We start from the raw sequence: 16,351 nt of genomic DNA on the forward strand, positions 1-16,351 counted from the left end.
TAAAAAAAAAAAAAACATGGTCTTTCAACATGTTTAAGATCTCAGATATGTTGTTGAGTTGAATGTATCAGTTTTAAAAATTTTTTTTTTTTTTTTTTTAATTCAAGATCTATTATTACTAGGTTTAATATCTATGTAATTTAAATTCGTTACTATTATATAATATTCCATATTACTGTACTAATATAAAAATTCTGAGATCTTTGTTCTAAGACAAATGGATGTAAAATATTTAATGCTCATACCACTCCATTTCCATATTTGCATCTAAACATTGCTTGAGAGGTACTTTTATTTCATAAAACTATCTTGCTTTCCATGAAGCATCCCAAATAGGGCTAGTAAAACCATCTTTTTTTAAGTTAATCTTTTTACCATTATGATGTATCATCTAAATTGATGGTGTATGCTATGTGGATCGCAGGTTATACTCAGTGGGAGAATATGAATACTTTTTCACATGTTCCCCCAGGTTTCCGGTTCCATCCAACAGATGAAGAGCTAGTGGATTACTACCTTAGAAAAAAAGTTGCTTCAAGAAGGATTGACTTAGATGTCATTAAAGATATTGATCTCTATAAGATAGAGCCATGGGATCTTCAAGGTAGCATCAATTCTGCAAACTATTCATATACACTTGAATTTCCATTTTTGGGAAATGGTTCTCTGAGCCATCGGTCAGGTTATGCTAGTGCCTATGTGTCTTTCTCTCTCTTTCTCACATGAAATGACTTTGTTGCCTTCTATATACAATACTGTTTTGTTGCACCTCATTGGTGTGTTATTCCACTATGCCGCTTGCTTAGAGAACCCTCTACCTTATTTTTAATAAGAAATAGGTCATTGTATCTTGCTATTTTTAATAATACATCACACATATTTTGTTAATGGGGGCTTGTTTTTTTTGTTTGAACAGAAAAATGTAGGATAGGAACTGAAGAGCAGAATGACTGGTACTTCTTTAGCCATAAAGATAAGAAGTATCCAACTGGAACTCGCACTAATAGAGCCACAACAGCTGGATTTTGGAAAGCAACAGGAAGAGATAAGGCTATTTACTCTAAGCATAATTTGGTCGGGATGCGAAAGACCTTAGTCTTCTATCAAGGTCGAGCACCCAATGGACAAAAATCAGATTGGATTATGCATGAGTATCGACTGGAAACAAATGAAAATGGAGCACCTCAGGCAAGTAGACAATATTGTTTTTATTTCGTTCTTATTGATTAGTCCATTTCACATTAAACAATCACACATGAGTTCTTTCTTTTTTTTTCTTTTTTTCTGTTTTCAATCATTTAAGCATAGAAAGATACTCACAATAGGACTAAGGGAAGTCAACTTTTTTTATTTATTTTTATAAATTCCCCCTCCCCCAACTTTCAATTGTTAAAGAAAGTCTTGTTGTTCAAGGATAGGTTAAAGAGACCCTTTTTTAGTAGAAGGTAGGTGATGAATCTCATGACTTTGAAACAAATTCTAGTGAACCAAAAAGATATTGCTACATATATAACATTTACACTTGGATTTTTATTAATCACTTAGATAAGGGTTTTTTTTTTTTTTGGGTAAAAACTTAGATAAGGGTTAATACTGTGCAATCTATCTCAAAGAGGTTTCCTTTTTTTTCGAGTGGGAATGAATGTTCTTATGCTTGAGAGAAAAAAGAAATTAACAGGTCCTTGCCTGGGAAAAGGCTTGTGGTAATATACACAATCCAGTGATAAATGCTAACCCAAATCATAAAAGGATATATAATATCTTTACCACATTTAAGCCTTCACACTTGATTCAGACTACTGGGTGCATATTTCTTGTTATGGACTGGTGCAGTAATAAAGTAACCAAACCAGAGTTTATGCCAACCCAATCAAAGAAGCCTAAATAGTAATTTTTGGGGTAGTCCTTAATCTTCTACTTGTCGTAATCCGTGACAAAATCAATATTTAGATGACTGTAATGTTAACTTATGCTTTCATTATTTTTCTTTATTTCATAGCCATTGTGTATAATCAAGAGATTAATCAAAATGGTATGTTTATAGACAATTGCTCTCTTGGCCATTGCAAACATTGTAACATAATGTTCTAAAATTATTTACAAGAAATTTCTATTTTTCTGTTCCAGGAAGAGGGCTGGGTTGTTTGTAGGGTGTTCAAGAAGAGAGTTACAGCTATGCAGAAAATGAGAGAACATGAGTCTCCATGTTGGTATGATGAACCAGTGTCATTCATTCCAGAACCTGATTCACCAAAGAGGATTGCTCAGCCCGATATGGCATACCAGCTCCACCCATACTCCTGCAAGCAAGAACTAGAGTTGCAGTATCAAATGTCACATGGCCCCTTCCACCAGCTCCCTCAATTAGAGAGTCCAAAATTTCCACATTCAGCAGCTAGTGGTAGTTGCAGTTCTGTGGCTGCATATGGCCTTGATGTTAACCATGGAAGCACTTTGCAATCTTCATCACTCACACAGGAAGAACAGATGCAGCAAAGCCATCAACATGATATGAACTCACTTTATAATAACATCAATGAGCAAGCAGTGGATCAAGTGACTGACTGGCGGGTTCTGGATAAGTTTGTTGCCTCTCAGCTTAGCCAAGAAGATGTTTCCAAAGAACGCAACTACTCCAATGAAGTCAATCATGTCTTTAATGTGTCCGATCACATGAACATCCTTCTTCGGCAATCTAATAAGCAAGAAGTGGTACCAGATTACCCTTCGACATCAACCTCCAGCTGCCAAATTGATCTGTGGAAGTGAAATCTGTTACAGTTACACAACAATATATACTGATTATAGGAACTACAATTAAGAAGGAAAAAAGAAACCACGTTTTAGATTCCTGTACATAATAAAACTAAAATGGTGAAACTTAGCTGTTGGGCTTCTGCTTACTCTCTTTGTAATATTGTCTGCATGTAATGGACTTTATTATATTGTCCATGTGGGATCAACTGGTTCTCGATTCGTAGAATGATTTTCCTTTTGTTTGTAGTAATTTTTAAGGATGTTTTTCGGTTTCTTGGCTTCTGTCCAGTTCATTTGGTAGTACTTGATGTGGAGAATCATCTATATATATAAAAGTAAAATCAGAGTATTTACAGTATTGTTTTGATTATCATGCACACTTCCTCTCTAATAAATTCAGCTTTTTAAGTTTCAAAGAGCTTAATGCACATAGTCTGCCAACTCATGACTCACTGTTTAGAGAAGCAAATCCTTTGGTTGATTGCCTGGAAAAATCAAAAGTAAGGTTGGAGATTACTTCCATTATATAGATTGGTTGCCTTTTCTATGAAAGAAGAGATAATTAACAACTTCGACCCAGATTTAGAATTTCAGTTTATTTAATTTTTCCTTTTGATTGCTTGCTAAGCCATCCTGGTGGTGGCAATGCCCAAGGTGGGAGTGGTGTAGCATAGCTACTAGTGTTTGAGTTTCTCGACTTTGTCCAGTGTTTTTGTGTTATCCTTTTTTCTTTTTCTTTTTCTTTTTCTTTTAATATAAATGATCTTTTAACAAAAAAAAAAAAAGTCTGCCAAGATGATTGAGTGACCAGAGGTGGCATTCCCTTAAATATCACCCAAAAAGGGAAGAGAGAGAGAGAGTTGATGATAATGACATATTACCAAACAGGAAATTATCAATGATGTGAATGGTGTGAGTTGGGGTGTCCGGCAAGTGAACCAAAGACAACCAAAGTTGGAAGTAATTTTATTGTTTCAAGACAGTGACTCAATTGATTACTGACTATAAGCTTTAATATTATACATATTGCCTATCATAAATATGCAAGCTTCGAGAATTCTAACTGAAAACAAGTAAAAGGGAAAATGAGTGTCTGATAAGGATGACTTCTCAGTAGGACATTATCTGTCATCTAACAATCACTTCTGTGGTACTATGTGTATCATCAACACATGGAATGGACTGCTATGCTGGTTCACTAAGGTGGGTTATCCATATTGTTTTTTGGGTGGGGGTGGGTGATTTGGGGTGGGTTATCCATATTGTTTTATGACACTAAGGATGCTGTTCTGTGGTTTTACATAACAAATATATCAGCTTGTCAACAGCAAGAATTTAGAATGAACTAAGCATCCCCCCCCCCCTCTTAAATGAAGTTCAATATGGTATTACCCCTACTAGCAGTTTATTATATAAAGAAAAAAAAGTAACAAATAAGAGTTGGATATCCCATAACTTATAGCTTGCATTAGACTAAATTTGAAACGGTGACAACCTCATATCTCTCTCTCTCTCTCTCTCTCTCTCTCTCTCAGACACACACACACACACACACACACACACAGAGGAGGTGTATGTGTGTGCATGTTTTGTGTGGAAAGCAAGGCATGGTGATGAACTAAGTTTTACTTGAAAGACTTAGAAAAGCATTAGAGTTGTCTACCATCTCTCCTTGCTACTTAATACTGAAACTCTCAAAACATACCTTGTTATGCAGATGAAATTACGAGAAACAAGCAGCCTTCTTTACAAATCTATAACATCTGCAAGTAAAAGTTAAAGAGTTTAGTTTTTACTAAACCCAACCCTTCTCTCACACTATTGAAATCATAATTTATGCCTACAAGCAGTTAACACCTTCCTTCTTAAACAACAGTCCCACTTCAGCTCAGTCACTAGTTTCACTACAAATGGAAATAGCCAAGAGGATAAAATGCAAAGCTGAGAAACGGAAAGAAGAAGTATTTTAAGCTTTGGTTTGCGTCGTTCTTCTGAAAGATCATAACTTGCCTACCATAAAGGGCTCATTCGTAGCTTCCTATGTCAAGAAACAAAGGCTTCTACTTCAAATTCCAAGTTGAAAGAAAGAACCAGTAACAGTTGAAGATTGAAGACTGGAGAATGTTCTTTAGCACCCATCTGCCTTTTTATACCCCTGATGACAAGGAAACCAAGTTTCAATCCCTAATTATCTATTACGAGATCAGCGGTAAGGAAAACTTAAATTACCACTCTTCACTTATTATTCAACTGTAACACTTGAACGACAAACTCATTGTGTGTGATCTTCTGAAATTATAAATAAGATCCCTCAGGTCTCTTTTAGAGAGAGAGAGAGAGAGAGAGGAATCCGAGGAGGGAAGCTTGTGTGAAGTGCAGGTTCTCATTAGGTTTCTGCTTTTTTAAAATTTTTACCCTTGTTTGGGTCACTTGGTAGTGAAGATGGAAATATATTAACTATTAAGGTTTGTACAGCCAACCAGAGAAGGTCACTGCCCTGCAAAGACAACCTCTTCCCACCACAGCATGAATGAAGGAGGACTGAGGGTGACCGAATAATTAGGGTTTTCTAAATGTTGTTTGGAGGTGAAGATAACATCATTTACCTGTGAAACACTCATGTGATCTCATTATATACTTCTCCTCTAACCCCAACCCTCTCCAATCCTCAACCTCATCTGGACTTTCTTTCTTGGGTCAAAAGCCCATTTCACCCACGAAATATTGCCCAAATTTTGACAAATGTTTACCTTCTATATGATATCCACAACCACAAGTGACTGAATGAGAACGTATGGAAATGGTTTTTGTGGAGAATGTAAATGGCTCCTGCGCCCAAACACGTGGGTGATAATCAACCTGCGTCCAATGAAATGGAAATTAAATAGTTAATTCTTCTTTGAATATTTTCTCGTGTGCTTCCATTGGTCTTGTGCACACGCAAGATCCACACTCTCCCTCAAGGAAATATTTCCTCCTCCATTTCTAGCATTGGCTATGTTTGATAGCCAAGAGAAGAAAAGAAAAAAAAAAAAAAAAAAAAAAAAAAAAAAAAAAAAAAAAAAAAAGAATCTAAAAAAGAAAAGAAAAGAAAAGAGAAAAAATGGTGAGAAAATAAAAAGAGTATGTATATTTCGTTACCAAGAGAAGAAAATAAAAGAAAAAAAAAATCAAAAAATTTTGAATTTTAAGAGAGAGATAGACACAAAGGAAATCATTGTGTAATCATTCATTTTTGTCTTATTATATTTTCATATTTTCTCATGTTTTCTTGTGTTTTTGGCAAGAAAATTTTTGGAGGAACAAAAGAAATTTTCACAATTCCCAAGAGGAATTTTGAATTTAAAAAGAGAAATCTTCTCTTAGGTGAAGACATACCAAGTGCAAAGAAAAATTCTTAACCCAAAGAAAAAAATACAAAATGTGTATTTTTTTTCTTTTCTTTTCTTTTATTTTCTTGGTTACCAAACACAGCCTTAGGTCTTGCCTATAGCTATCTAAAAGACCAACATACCTCCAGATGATGATGCAATAGTTCTCAACATGATATCTTTATTTTGATCAATAAATAAAAACACAGCTATTGAATCACCATCTGAACACTTGTTAATCCTCCAAAAAACTATAGACTCACTTAGACGATCACCACTCAAAGAGGGCCTTCTTATGTTTCATCTTATCGGTGCATTCTTACCAAAATAAAAACCCAAAAAAATCAAATCGGTGCATTTTGACACTCTATAGGCTATAGCTGGTAGCCGGGTACTGGCGTAGTCACATAATGTGAACTTAGTAGGCCTAGCGTCGTAACTAGAGAAAGTCAGTTTATCGCAAGTGGGGGCTTTTCAATTTCCATCAAAATAAAAGAATTGAAGAGAGAGAGAAAGTGAGGAGTGGATCAAAGCTTAATTGTGGGAGGGCACGGATGGGCCAGCCATGCAAGGGTACACGTTCCCTGCAAGGAAACTTTGAGACAGCGACAAAGAAAACATGTGGTTTCTTTGTTTATTGAGTGATTGATGTTTCACTCTTGCTCCTGCCTGTCTTGGGCCCAATTGGAGAAAGAAAAACAAAGCGAGTAGATTACTTAATTTAGAGGGTGGGAAGAACTTGACTTTGGAAGTGGAACACTATCTTTCTCTCTCTGAGTCAGAAGTGATGTGATGGTCTATCTAGAAGAGCTGGATATTATTAACTAGTGCAACTGTCAGATACGGGATGGGGGAGGGGGAGGGGGAGGGGGAGGGGGAAAGCAAGAGGGACCAAGAGAGCAACTATAACTAACTGAGAGTTAGAGTGGGTCAAAGCCTAACAGTGACCTCTCTCTCTTTCTCTCTCTCTCTCTCTCTCTCTATATATATATATATATATACTGTCTAATGGAAAGAATATATATATATTTATTCTTTTTCTTTCTGTGGTTTCTCGCTGCATTTCTGGACTGTGGATTCGCATGGCCACCTTGAAATATTTTAAATTATATAAGTTCTGGTCATTCAACCAAATTATTTTCAAAGTTTCTGGGCTCTGGTTCATCATCTAATTAAGGCTTCTAACTCACAACGTTTCAGAAATGGGTTTTAATTCCACTCACTGATCATAACAAGCGAGAGACACACTTCTCTCAATTCAGAAATGGGTTATAATTCTACCCAGTGATCATAAGAAGCGAGACTCACTTCTCTTGCCCTAAGCATAATCAATTTACCGGAGACAGAAAGGCAATATTATATGAGCTATCTCTGTACGATTATAGTGTTTTTTTTTTTTAGGGGGGGGAGGGGTGGGGGGGATAAGTAACGATTATAATGGTCATTGAAAGTGGCTACTACTCGTATACAAATATGGCCCATATGTTGCAAAGAAATGAAAAGATCATTGTCTGAGGCAACTCACTATCAAGAAGACAATTATGTGATCATTTAGTGTTTTATTGTTTTTTTCTACTTTGGAGTAGATACGTACAAGTTAGAACTGTCATGAGCGTACTACATGATTGGAAAGAGGAATACATATTAGTTCTATTGACCCATACGTTGTGTGCCCATCCTTGACTAGGAGATTGAGTTTAATTCCTTATGTTCTTATCTGTAATTTTTAACTTATATTTTAGTCAATTCTGTTTTCCATACTCGTACAAAGCAGGTTGAAATCGATTTTCACTTTGTGCATGAGAAAGTGGAGATATGTGACCTAATGATAAATTTCATTTCCATAACTTATCAGATTGCAGGCATCATGAATAAAGGCTTATCATCTAAACGGTTTTAATTTCTTCGTGACAAGTTAAAGATTCGTCATAGAGAACCTTCAACTTGAGGGGTGTATTGATCCATATTGCGTGTGTATCCAATATTTTCAAGATTGAGTTTGATTAGGAGATTGAGTTTAATTCCTTGTCTTCTTCCGTTATTTGTAATCCTTGGATGCCAAGGTCTGTACGGTTGAGTGTGGAGCCTTAATATCAAGTTTCCTTTGAATTAACAAGTTCTAACCTATTGCCACATATGAAGGATTAATACATGCCCTAGGGTGTTTTTGGTAGTTATCTTTTCCTTCGAATATGAAAAAACTTGGGTACTACCGGATGGCATCCAAGTTCCTACTACTCGGGCTCACAGTCAAAGAAATGGAATAATTCACTTTTTCTTTAGGTTCACAAATACCCTCTGAGGTTTAGTATTTTCCAAACTACCTTTCAAAACTTCATTTCTTAGGCTACGAGCTTAGGTAGCAAAAATATGCATTTATTAAGTTATACTTGGGTGTTGATGATGTGACAACACCAAAGGGATCTTGTATCGACCAAGGCAGACTCAATTCCAAATTGAATTAACACCGGTCCTGCATGTTAAGCCAAGTCCAGTCAATTCCATTTGACTCCAAGATGATTTGAATCAGAATCAAATTGGAATTGATTGATACCGAGAATATTACTGATTCTAAGTTTTTTAACCTTTTGTTAAACTGTGCAGTACTAGCTAAGAATCGCATGGTTTCGGATAAACGATATGGTTTGGTTCATGGTATCAAAGGTAGAAATCAAAATCAGACAATTTATTAAATGGTTGTACAATTCCTAAACAGTTTCATAGAAAGTGACGCACTGAAAAATCTATTTTCATAGAATTATGCATAAACAATTAGTTAATATAAGTCTACTCTCATAGAAAAATGCATAAGCATTTATTGATATAAATCTGCCCATCTTTTAGATTTTCGAATGATTAATTTTAGAAAAAAACATGAACAATTTCATCAATATTGGGATGGGGCTATGGGGATCTCAAAAATTCAATATGGTGTTATTTATTTCATATAAAAATCAAAATTTATTAATTTTTTTGCGACTGAACGTAAATATATTCAACAAAGCACAAGAAATTTAATTGGTTTTAATCATTTAAATAGTTTATTTTTCAAACAAAAACCAAACCAATTAACCAAACTTTCTCATTTTTAAAACCCAAACAAACCATTTATTAAACGGTTTTGTAATTTTGATCCAAAAGGATCAGTTTAGTTTTGACACCCTTAGTATAAGGCTACCAGCCAATACTTCTCAGAGGGTTAAGGGCCCGTTTGATTTTGTTTTTGCTGTTTCCGTGTTTAGAAACAGCAAAAACGGTTTTTTCCATTTTTGTTCTTTGAAACAATTTTTTTACCTAAAAAAAGTGTTTGCTTTTTCCGTTTCATGAAACGTTTTTGGTAGACATTGGTGTTTGATTTCACATTTTTCTCCAAATGGTTTCTTATGCATGTTAATCACTTTTATCTCTTGCTTTTTAGAAAAAGTACATCTGGAGTTGGGATGGGTCACAAAGAGTCTTGAGGGCGAACCCACCCGACGTCTCCACCTAACCTCTGGCGTCTATGGCACCGTCGATGTTGGACTGCATCACCACCGATCTTGAGCACTGCTTCCAAGGTCTCCCAAGGTAAGCTTTCCGCCCTCCCAGAGAAATCAGAGGAACGAACGATCCTGCCATTGGCCAGGATGACGTTGTAGCCTCTGGATTGAGGTTGTAGTAGGACTAGATTGCAGCTCTGAAAGACGGCGGCGGCATTGCCAAAGATGAAGTTGATTGTGCCGAGAATGTCACACTCCCTATAGCACTGGCGGAAGGCCAACGCATCGAGCATGTCTTGGTACCTAGAGATGCTACACCTGTATAGCACCGACAGATCCACACAACTTAGCAGGAACCAGAAATTAGGGCCAGGAATTATTACCCATTAGAGATCAACAAGAAAACCCCCAAGGAGAGTTTAAATTTTACTTGAGGTTGACAATCGAGCTTGTCGCTGCAAGGAGAGTTGCAGCGAAACTTTTGCTTGACGAGAGAACGAGAGAGAGAGAGAGAGAGTAGAGAGACAGACGCCGAGCTTTGTGAGAGAGCAGAGACAGATTCCGAGCTTTGTGGAGAGTTGCAACTTGTGGAGAGCTGCAGGGAGATAGGAGAGTTGGGCTTGGGTAGGGCATCGGGATTTCACGATTTTTTCCCCTCACTTTGTTTCAAGAAACAGAAAAGCAAGTAATAGGTATTTCTTCATTCCTGTTTCTGGGAACAAAAATAGATATAAATTTCAATTTTTATTTCATTAAATAGGTGAAATGGAGCAGAAAAATCAAACGGAAAAGAGGATTTTTTTTCGTTTCTAAGCATAGAAAAATGAAAAAAATCATTTCTGAAAACAAAATCAAACGGGCCTTAAGATTCCCAATATTCAATAGAAGAGACTTATATTGACTAATTCAAGGATGATTTTCTGATTTTCTTTTTCTTCTTTTTTTTTTTTTTTTTTTTTTTTTTTTTTGGGGTGGGGGGTGGGTGTGGTGGGGTGGGGATTGTGTTGGTGTTTTCTTCTTCTTTTTTTTTTTTGGGGGGGGGGAATGGTGGTGGGGGTGGGTGGGGATTGTGTTGGTGTTAGGACCAAGCAGAGTTAAACATATGACTTCTTTATTGTAAGAAATTGGTCTTTGCTACCCAAATTACCTCTTGGGTGATCAAGAATGAATTTCTTCATTAATGGGCCATCATTGCATTTTGACGGATGTTTGTAAATAGTGAAGGCACGATTTCAAACTTTCATATGACCTTAGATTCGTGGGTTAACCATTCACGATGCTTCTTCCTTTATACTCTCATTTTACTTTTATTTGATTTTTCTTTTCTCTTATTTTGTTTTCCACGAATTCATGTAGTCAATCTCATTTAAGTTGGGATAAGACTTAATTTGTTGTTGTTAAAAAGAAAAGTTTCTCTGTTTAGAACCCAATGAGTAGAAGAACAAAATCCATATTAAGATTCATTAATAATGAAGGGGAAGTTTCTCTGTTTAGAACCCAATGAGTGAAATTACAAAATCCATATCAAGCTTCATTATTAAGCAACTTTTTTCATGGGATCCACCATATGCGGAAATAAAAGTTTGGAAACATTATTGGAAAGTCAATATTTTCAGAAGGAAGGAAGGTTGCGTGCTGATAATCATTTCTATTCCTCCCCCGGCGGGGCGTTTTGCATAGGTTTTGGGAACGCATATGATGTGTTCAGATGGGCCAGTAACCTAACTTTCAAGTCATTTCTCCGAGATTGAGATTACCAAAATCCTTTTATGAGTTTAGAAAGTTAATCACGAATTTATCAGTAGTAAAATTTGAAACCGGATCAGGTTCACTCATTCTCATGCGTCCTTGATTCGTAGATTTGAAATCAATTAAATGAAAAGAGAGAAAATAGATTTCAAATCCACGAATCAAGGAAGGGACATATGAGATTGTTCTCATGAACCTGATCTGATCTCCAAAAATTCTAGTTCTAAGACAAGATCCGTGGCAGGCATTGGCCTTGTTGCCCAAAGCTCCTATTAATTAGAGACTCTTGAGACGACAATTTATCCATCCATTCACTTCATTTCATGGTCCCGGCCCTTCACTTCCTATTTCCAAAGTTAGGTGTACCAATCGTCTATACAAAATTCTCCGCATGAAGGCAGTGAGTGGCGATGAACATCTGACATCTGAGGTGCATGTCAAGGTCCTCCCAACCGTTGGATCCTCAAAAACCATTCACTACCTACTGCAAAGGATTTGAGTCCTGAATAGATTAGACTATTGTGTATGAGAGAGAGAGAGAGAGAGAGAGAGAGAGAGAGAGAGAGAGAGAGAATGAATGTCATAATTCAAATTTCAAAGTAGTAGACCCATCTCTAGCTTGGGCATGGCCATCATAACCAAAGCTACAAATTGTATCAATTTAGAAATTGAGGTACTGTACCAAAAAAAAAAAAAAAGATATTGAGGTACCAGTTTGCCTTATCTCCTTTCCGTTTGAGTCTTTATAACGCGTCTCGCTTTGAGTATTTTCATTGTGGAATCTCATCATGCACTAAGCCACGCCTCTCTTTCTCTAGTAGTTGGGTCCTTACTTCTTTCTTCTTTGAAGTTTAACAACACCTTCTTCTGGATAGCTTGACAGATGAAAATCTCTTGCCCTCCACAAATAAGAGAAGTGTTACGGGAGAATCCCTTTTTATGAACGAAATTTAGCTGTTACCAGATTGCAGCTAAAGAAATGGAATCTTAAAGGGTATTTTGAAAAGTTTAAAAACCTACGAAGATGTGTGTGAACCTTAGGGAGGAGTGGATTATTCGATTTCTTTGACTGCCAGCAAGGGTCGGCCAAATTTTATGGGGGGCCAAATAGTGAAGCCCTCTATGAAATAGCTAGCAAGCCCAGCATGGAACCTTTTTAGCCAAGAATAACATATTTCTTTCTAAATTGGTTCCACTAAATCAGTCTCTCCTAGAGGCAAAATCGATCCCCTTTGACTGTACAAGAATATGTCGAGTCCAACATGTCTGGAAGCACGGGCGAACATTCTTTTGCTGATATTATTTACAGTATTTCGTTACTGGTCATTCATAACATTACTGTCCTTCCTATTCATGCGGGTTGGTTATTTGTCAACCAGGTTTAGCTTTGATGTATTTGGAGCCCTCGGCCACGAGTTTTTACAGAGATGTGACAAAGAATCCATTAATAACTGGCCGTTTTGATCCTTTGGCACAACTCGATGATTTTAGTAAATCCCTTTTAGAGGCCCCAATGACATAGATGAATCTATCCAATTTTTACAATGCAATGGTTGGCTGTTCACGGACTGGCTTGTACCTACTTTTTTTGGTGGGGTCAATATCAGCAATGCAATTCATCCAACGATAAACCTAATCCGAATTATAAAGCTATGACACAATCAAACCCAAACGAACAAGAACTCCTCCAGATGATACCCATATGTTTGCACATACAGGTAAGCCATGACACTAATACTGATGTCTGCTTTCAAGAGAGAAAAAATGCATCGTAAATAACTGATATGATTGGGATTGGGTGGAAATGGGCCAGTTATGGGCTTGTTATGGGCTAGTTGGTTCCAAAAATTTTAAATTGAGGGATTGAGTGAAAATGGGCCACTTATGGGCTTTTTGGTTCTCTATATTCCATGTTGTGGGTTTGGGTGAAAATGGGCCAGTTATAGGCTTGTTATGGGCTAGTTGGTTCCATATATTTATATTGAGGGATTGAGTGAAAATGGGCCATTTATGGGCTTTTTGGTTCTACATATTCCATGTTGTGGGTTTGGGTGAAAATGGGTATGCTATGGGCTTGTGAGTTCCAATAATGGGACTAGTGAGGCAGTGTTGATATGGATTGGACTTCGTTGACCCTGTATGACCCACATCGGCCAACTGCTTTCTTCACACTTTTGGCCAAAAATGAAATAAAAATTTGGGAAAAAGAACTCTGTCAGAAAGCATATGTCCTAGGCCATCGTTTCCATGAGTCTATCTCTCTTGTTCCCATATGAAAAGACAATTCTATCCCTTATTTGAGAGAAAAGAAAGGTAGACAAAGGGAGTGCTGAACTACTTCCCCCAAAATTTCCTATTAATAAACTGTGTCAAAATCAGATCTTGCTAGCCAATTGCTATCACTATTTTTCCTCAAAGACTATTTATTTTAACCCAAAACACAATCTACTAGTTGTACAATTTCACAATGTGAACAATAATCTAGCTAGTATGATCCATTGGATGACTTTTTTTTTTTGGTTAATGACGAGTATCCAAGCCTTTGGCCTGACTATTCCGCGGACTCATATTGACCCCACAACCGCATGAATCAGGTCATACCGGGGTCAAATGAGAACCATTCAACTTTCACCAAAAGCAATGAAAAGTACTGAACACCTTCGTGTGAGTAGCCCCTAAGAGGTAAAAGGAGTCAAACTCAAAGCCATACAATTCCTGAGACGATAGTCCCTTATCAACTTGACTACCCCCCTTGGGGTTCATTGGATAGCTCTATCAAGCATGATTGACAAACTCACATGCATATATGACACACATGTGATTGATTCAAGTTTTCTCGTAATAAATGATTTATAAGAGATCATATGCAGTTTATCATTCTATTGTAATAAAGATTGTGTCAGATACACATTGTTCTATTACAGTTTTGTGTTACATTACGGTATACGTCTTATCTGGGCTGCCATCAATTTTATTATGATCAAAATTAGTAGGATTTAAATTTCACCATATTATGATTGAGTGAACCTCAATTTATGGGATCACTCCTTAATTAGAATGAATCACTATTTATTTATTAACTAATCTAATTTGTTTAATCACCAATAGAAACTAGCAAGACTATGGAATAAATAAGTCCAATTTATATAGGAAAAAAAGGATAAATTTTGACAAGCTGAGTGTTACTGTCTATACCATATTCCCCTTAATATGTCGAATGATCAATATTACACTGCATTTACATCGATCGGGAATAGGATGGGGGAGGTCAACATAGGCCGAGCCTTGGAATGACACTTTTTAAATTTTGAAGAGACACTAACTACAACATGGTCAGCCCATGATCAGCCCATGAACACCCCTAGTTGGGGAGCTTGTGAAATGTGATTTAAAGATAAACCTAAGGAAAGCAATGAGTTGGGAACGTTTAGGACAACTGAGATCTTTTATGGGGAGTACATGATGAAGCAGGATTGCACTTTAATGGCACCCTGAATTGAATTGACCAAACAGGGATACTAATTTTGACCTTCTATTATTTAACATGAAAATTAAACTTTGTAATCAATAACTAATATGCTTGTATTACAAATTTCAAATGATTTTAAATTCAATATTTAAATTTTGGTGTGCCCTCACCGATTGTCTCCTCACCCAATCTTTTTTTATCCACAAATACATCCAAGTCTCCCTTTCCTGTTGCCTCTATTAGAATAGTTCTGAAGATGTCAATTACCTCTTCTTTTCTTACCCTTTCTCTGCTTCAATCTGGAAAAAGACTTTCAAATTCATTTGGCCAACTGCCAGATCCAACTTTTCATTGTCTAAGGAGTAGAGATGGATTGATATGATTTTTTGCAGTTCTACCTTGTGTGAAACTACAGGGAAACTTACTTATGTAGTAACTATTAACCACATTTCGATGGAGCGAAACCTCAAATGATGGACTTCTAACTCCCGTTCTTTTGAAAGGATTTGAAAAGTAATCTACTTTGAAGTCAGTTCCCAGATTGGCACAGTTAGGTACAAGCTCGTTAGAGATTCCCCAAGGAACAAGTTCATTGTTGTCTCCTAGGATCTACCGTCCTTCATCTCCCCCACTATTCACAACCCCCCCCTCCCCCCAAAAAAAATTGATTTTCCCTGTAGTTGTTCCTGAGGCTTTTGGCCAAATTTTAAGCCCCTTTGGTGTAAGTCTTCCGCCCCCCCCCCCCCCCCCCCCTTTTTCCTTTTCATTTTCTTTTTTCCCTTTGTATATTCTTCCTCTTGGTAATGAATTATTTATTCATCTAAAAAAAATTAAATATTGGAGTTATTATTTTTATGGGGAGCATAGCCTCCGCCATAGTTTGTGATTTTGTCTCCCCCATGTTAAATTACCTATACGGGTAGAGGAGAGAGCTAGACTATGGAGGGTGCCAATGGAGATTGCACTTTCCCATAGAGAATACTCTCCCTTATAATTTATTTTACATTAAAATAAAATTCTCTGAAATTAAAAATTAAATATAAATTGGGGAATAGAACACTCTCTTTTATGTCACTGCAAGGGACCAATAAGGGGACGCATATGGACATAAAAAAATGATAAATTTTTTGGGTTTCATAGGGGTGGAAAATCATTTCACCGCCCTCTCTGTGTCTGCGCTCCAAGGACCAATGAAACCAGTGAGTATTCATTTCCTGAAAATTACATTAAAAGAAAAAAATAGAATTATCATATATGATAAAAAATTTAAGTAAGAGAAGACATTTTTTTTATTTCTTTTTATAACTGGGACGATATTATAATCATGTATTATAAGGGGTAGGATTTAGTGATGGAACTTAGAGATCTTAAATTCAATCATGGGGTCACGTTACCTGGCGAAGAGATTCTTTATTCGGTGTGGAAGAACTCTCGCCTTTCAAATCGTTAAGTTTTTGTTTTATTTATTTATTTATTTTCTTGGTTATCGGGCTTTTATTGGGTTTGAAAATCAATGAAAAAATTCT

The 16,351-nt window shown here is 36.5% G+C and overlaps 1 protein-coding gene across 1 annotated transcript in view; it reads left to right on the top strand.

Moving 5' to 3' along the window:
• Positions 1 to 3,031, top strand: part of LOC122086202 (NAC domain-containing protein 7-like) — a 5,245-nt gene extending 2,214 nt beyond the window's left edge. The window contains exons 2-4 of the mRNA XM_042654933.1: positions 425 to 604; positions 917 to 1,188; positions 2,128 to 3,031. Of these exons, the coding sequence (XP_042510867.1) occupies positions 445 to 604; positions 917 to 1,188; positions 2,128 to 2,769 (1,074 nt within the window). The 5' untranslated portion in view covers positions 425 to 444 and the 3' untranslated portion in view covers positions 2,770 to 3,031. The remainder of the gene's footprint in view (positions 1 to 424; positions 605 to 916; positions 1,189 to 2,127) is intronic.
• Positions 3,032 to 16,351: the final 13,320 nt, after the last annotated feature.

Source organism: Macadamia integrifolia, chromosome 8 (assembly GCF_013358625.1).
Source record: "Macadamia integrifolia cultivar HAES 741 chromosome 8, SCU_Mint_v3, whole genome shotgun sequence".
NCBI classification, from domain to species: Eukaryota; Viridiplantae; Streptophyta; class Magnoliopsida; order Proteales; family Proteaceae; genus Macadamia; species Macadamia integrifolia.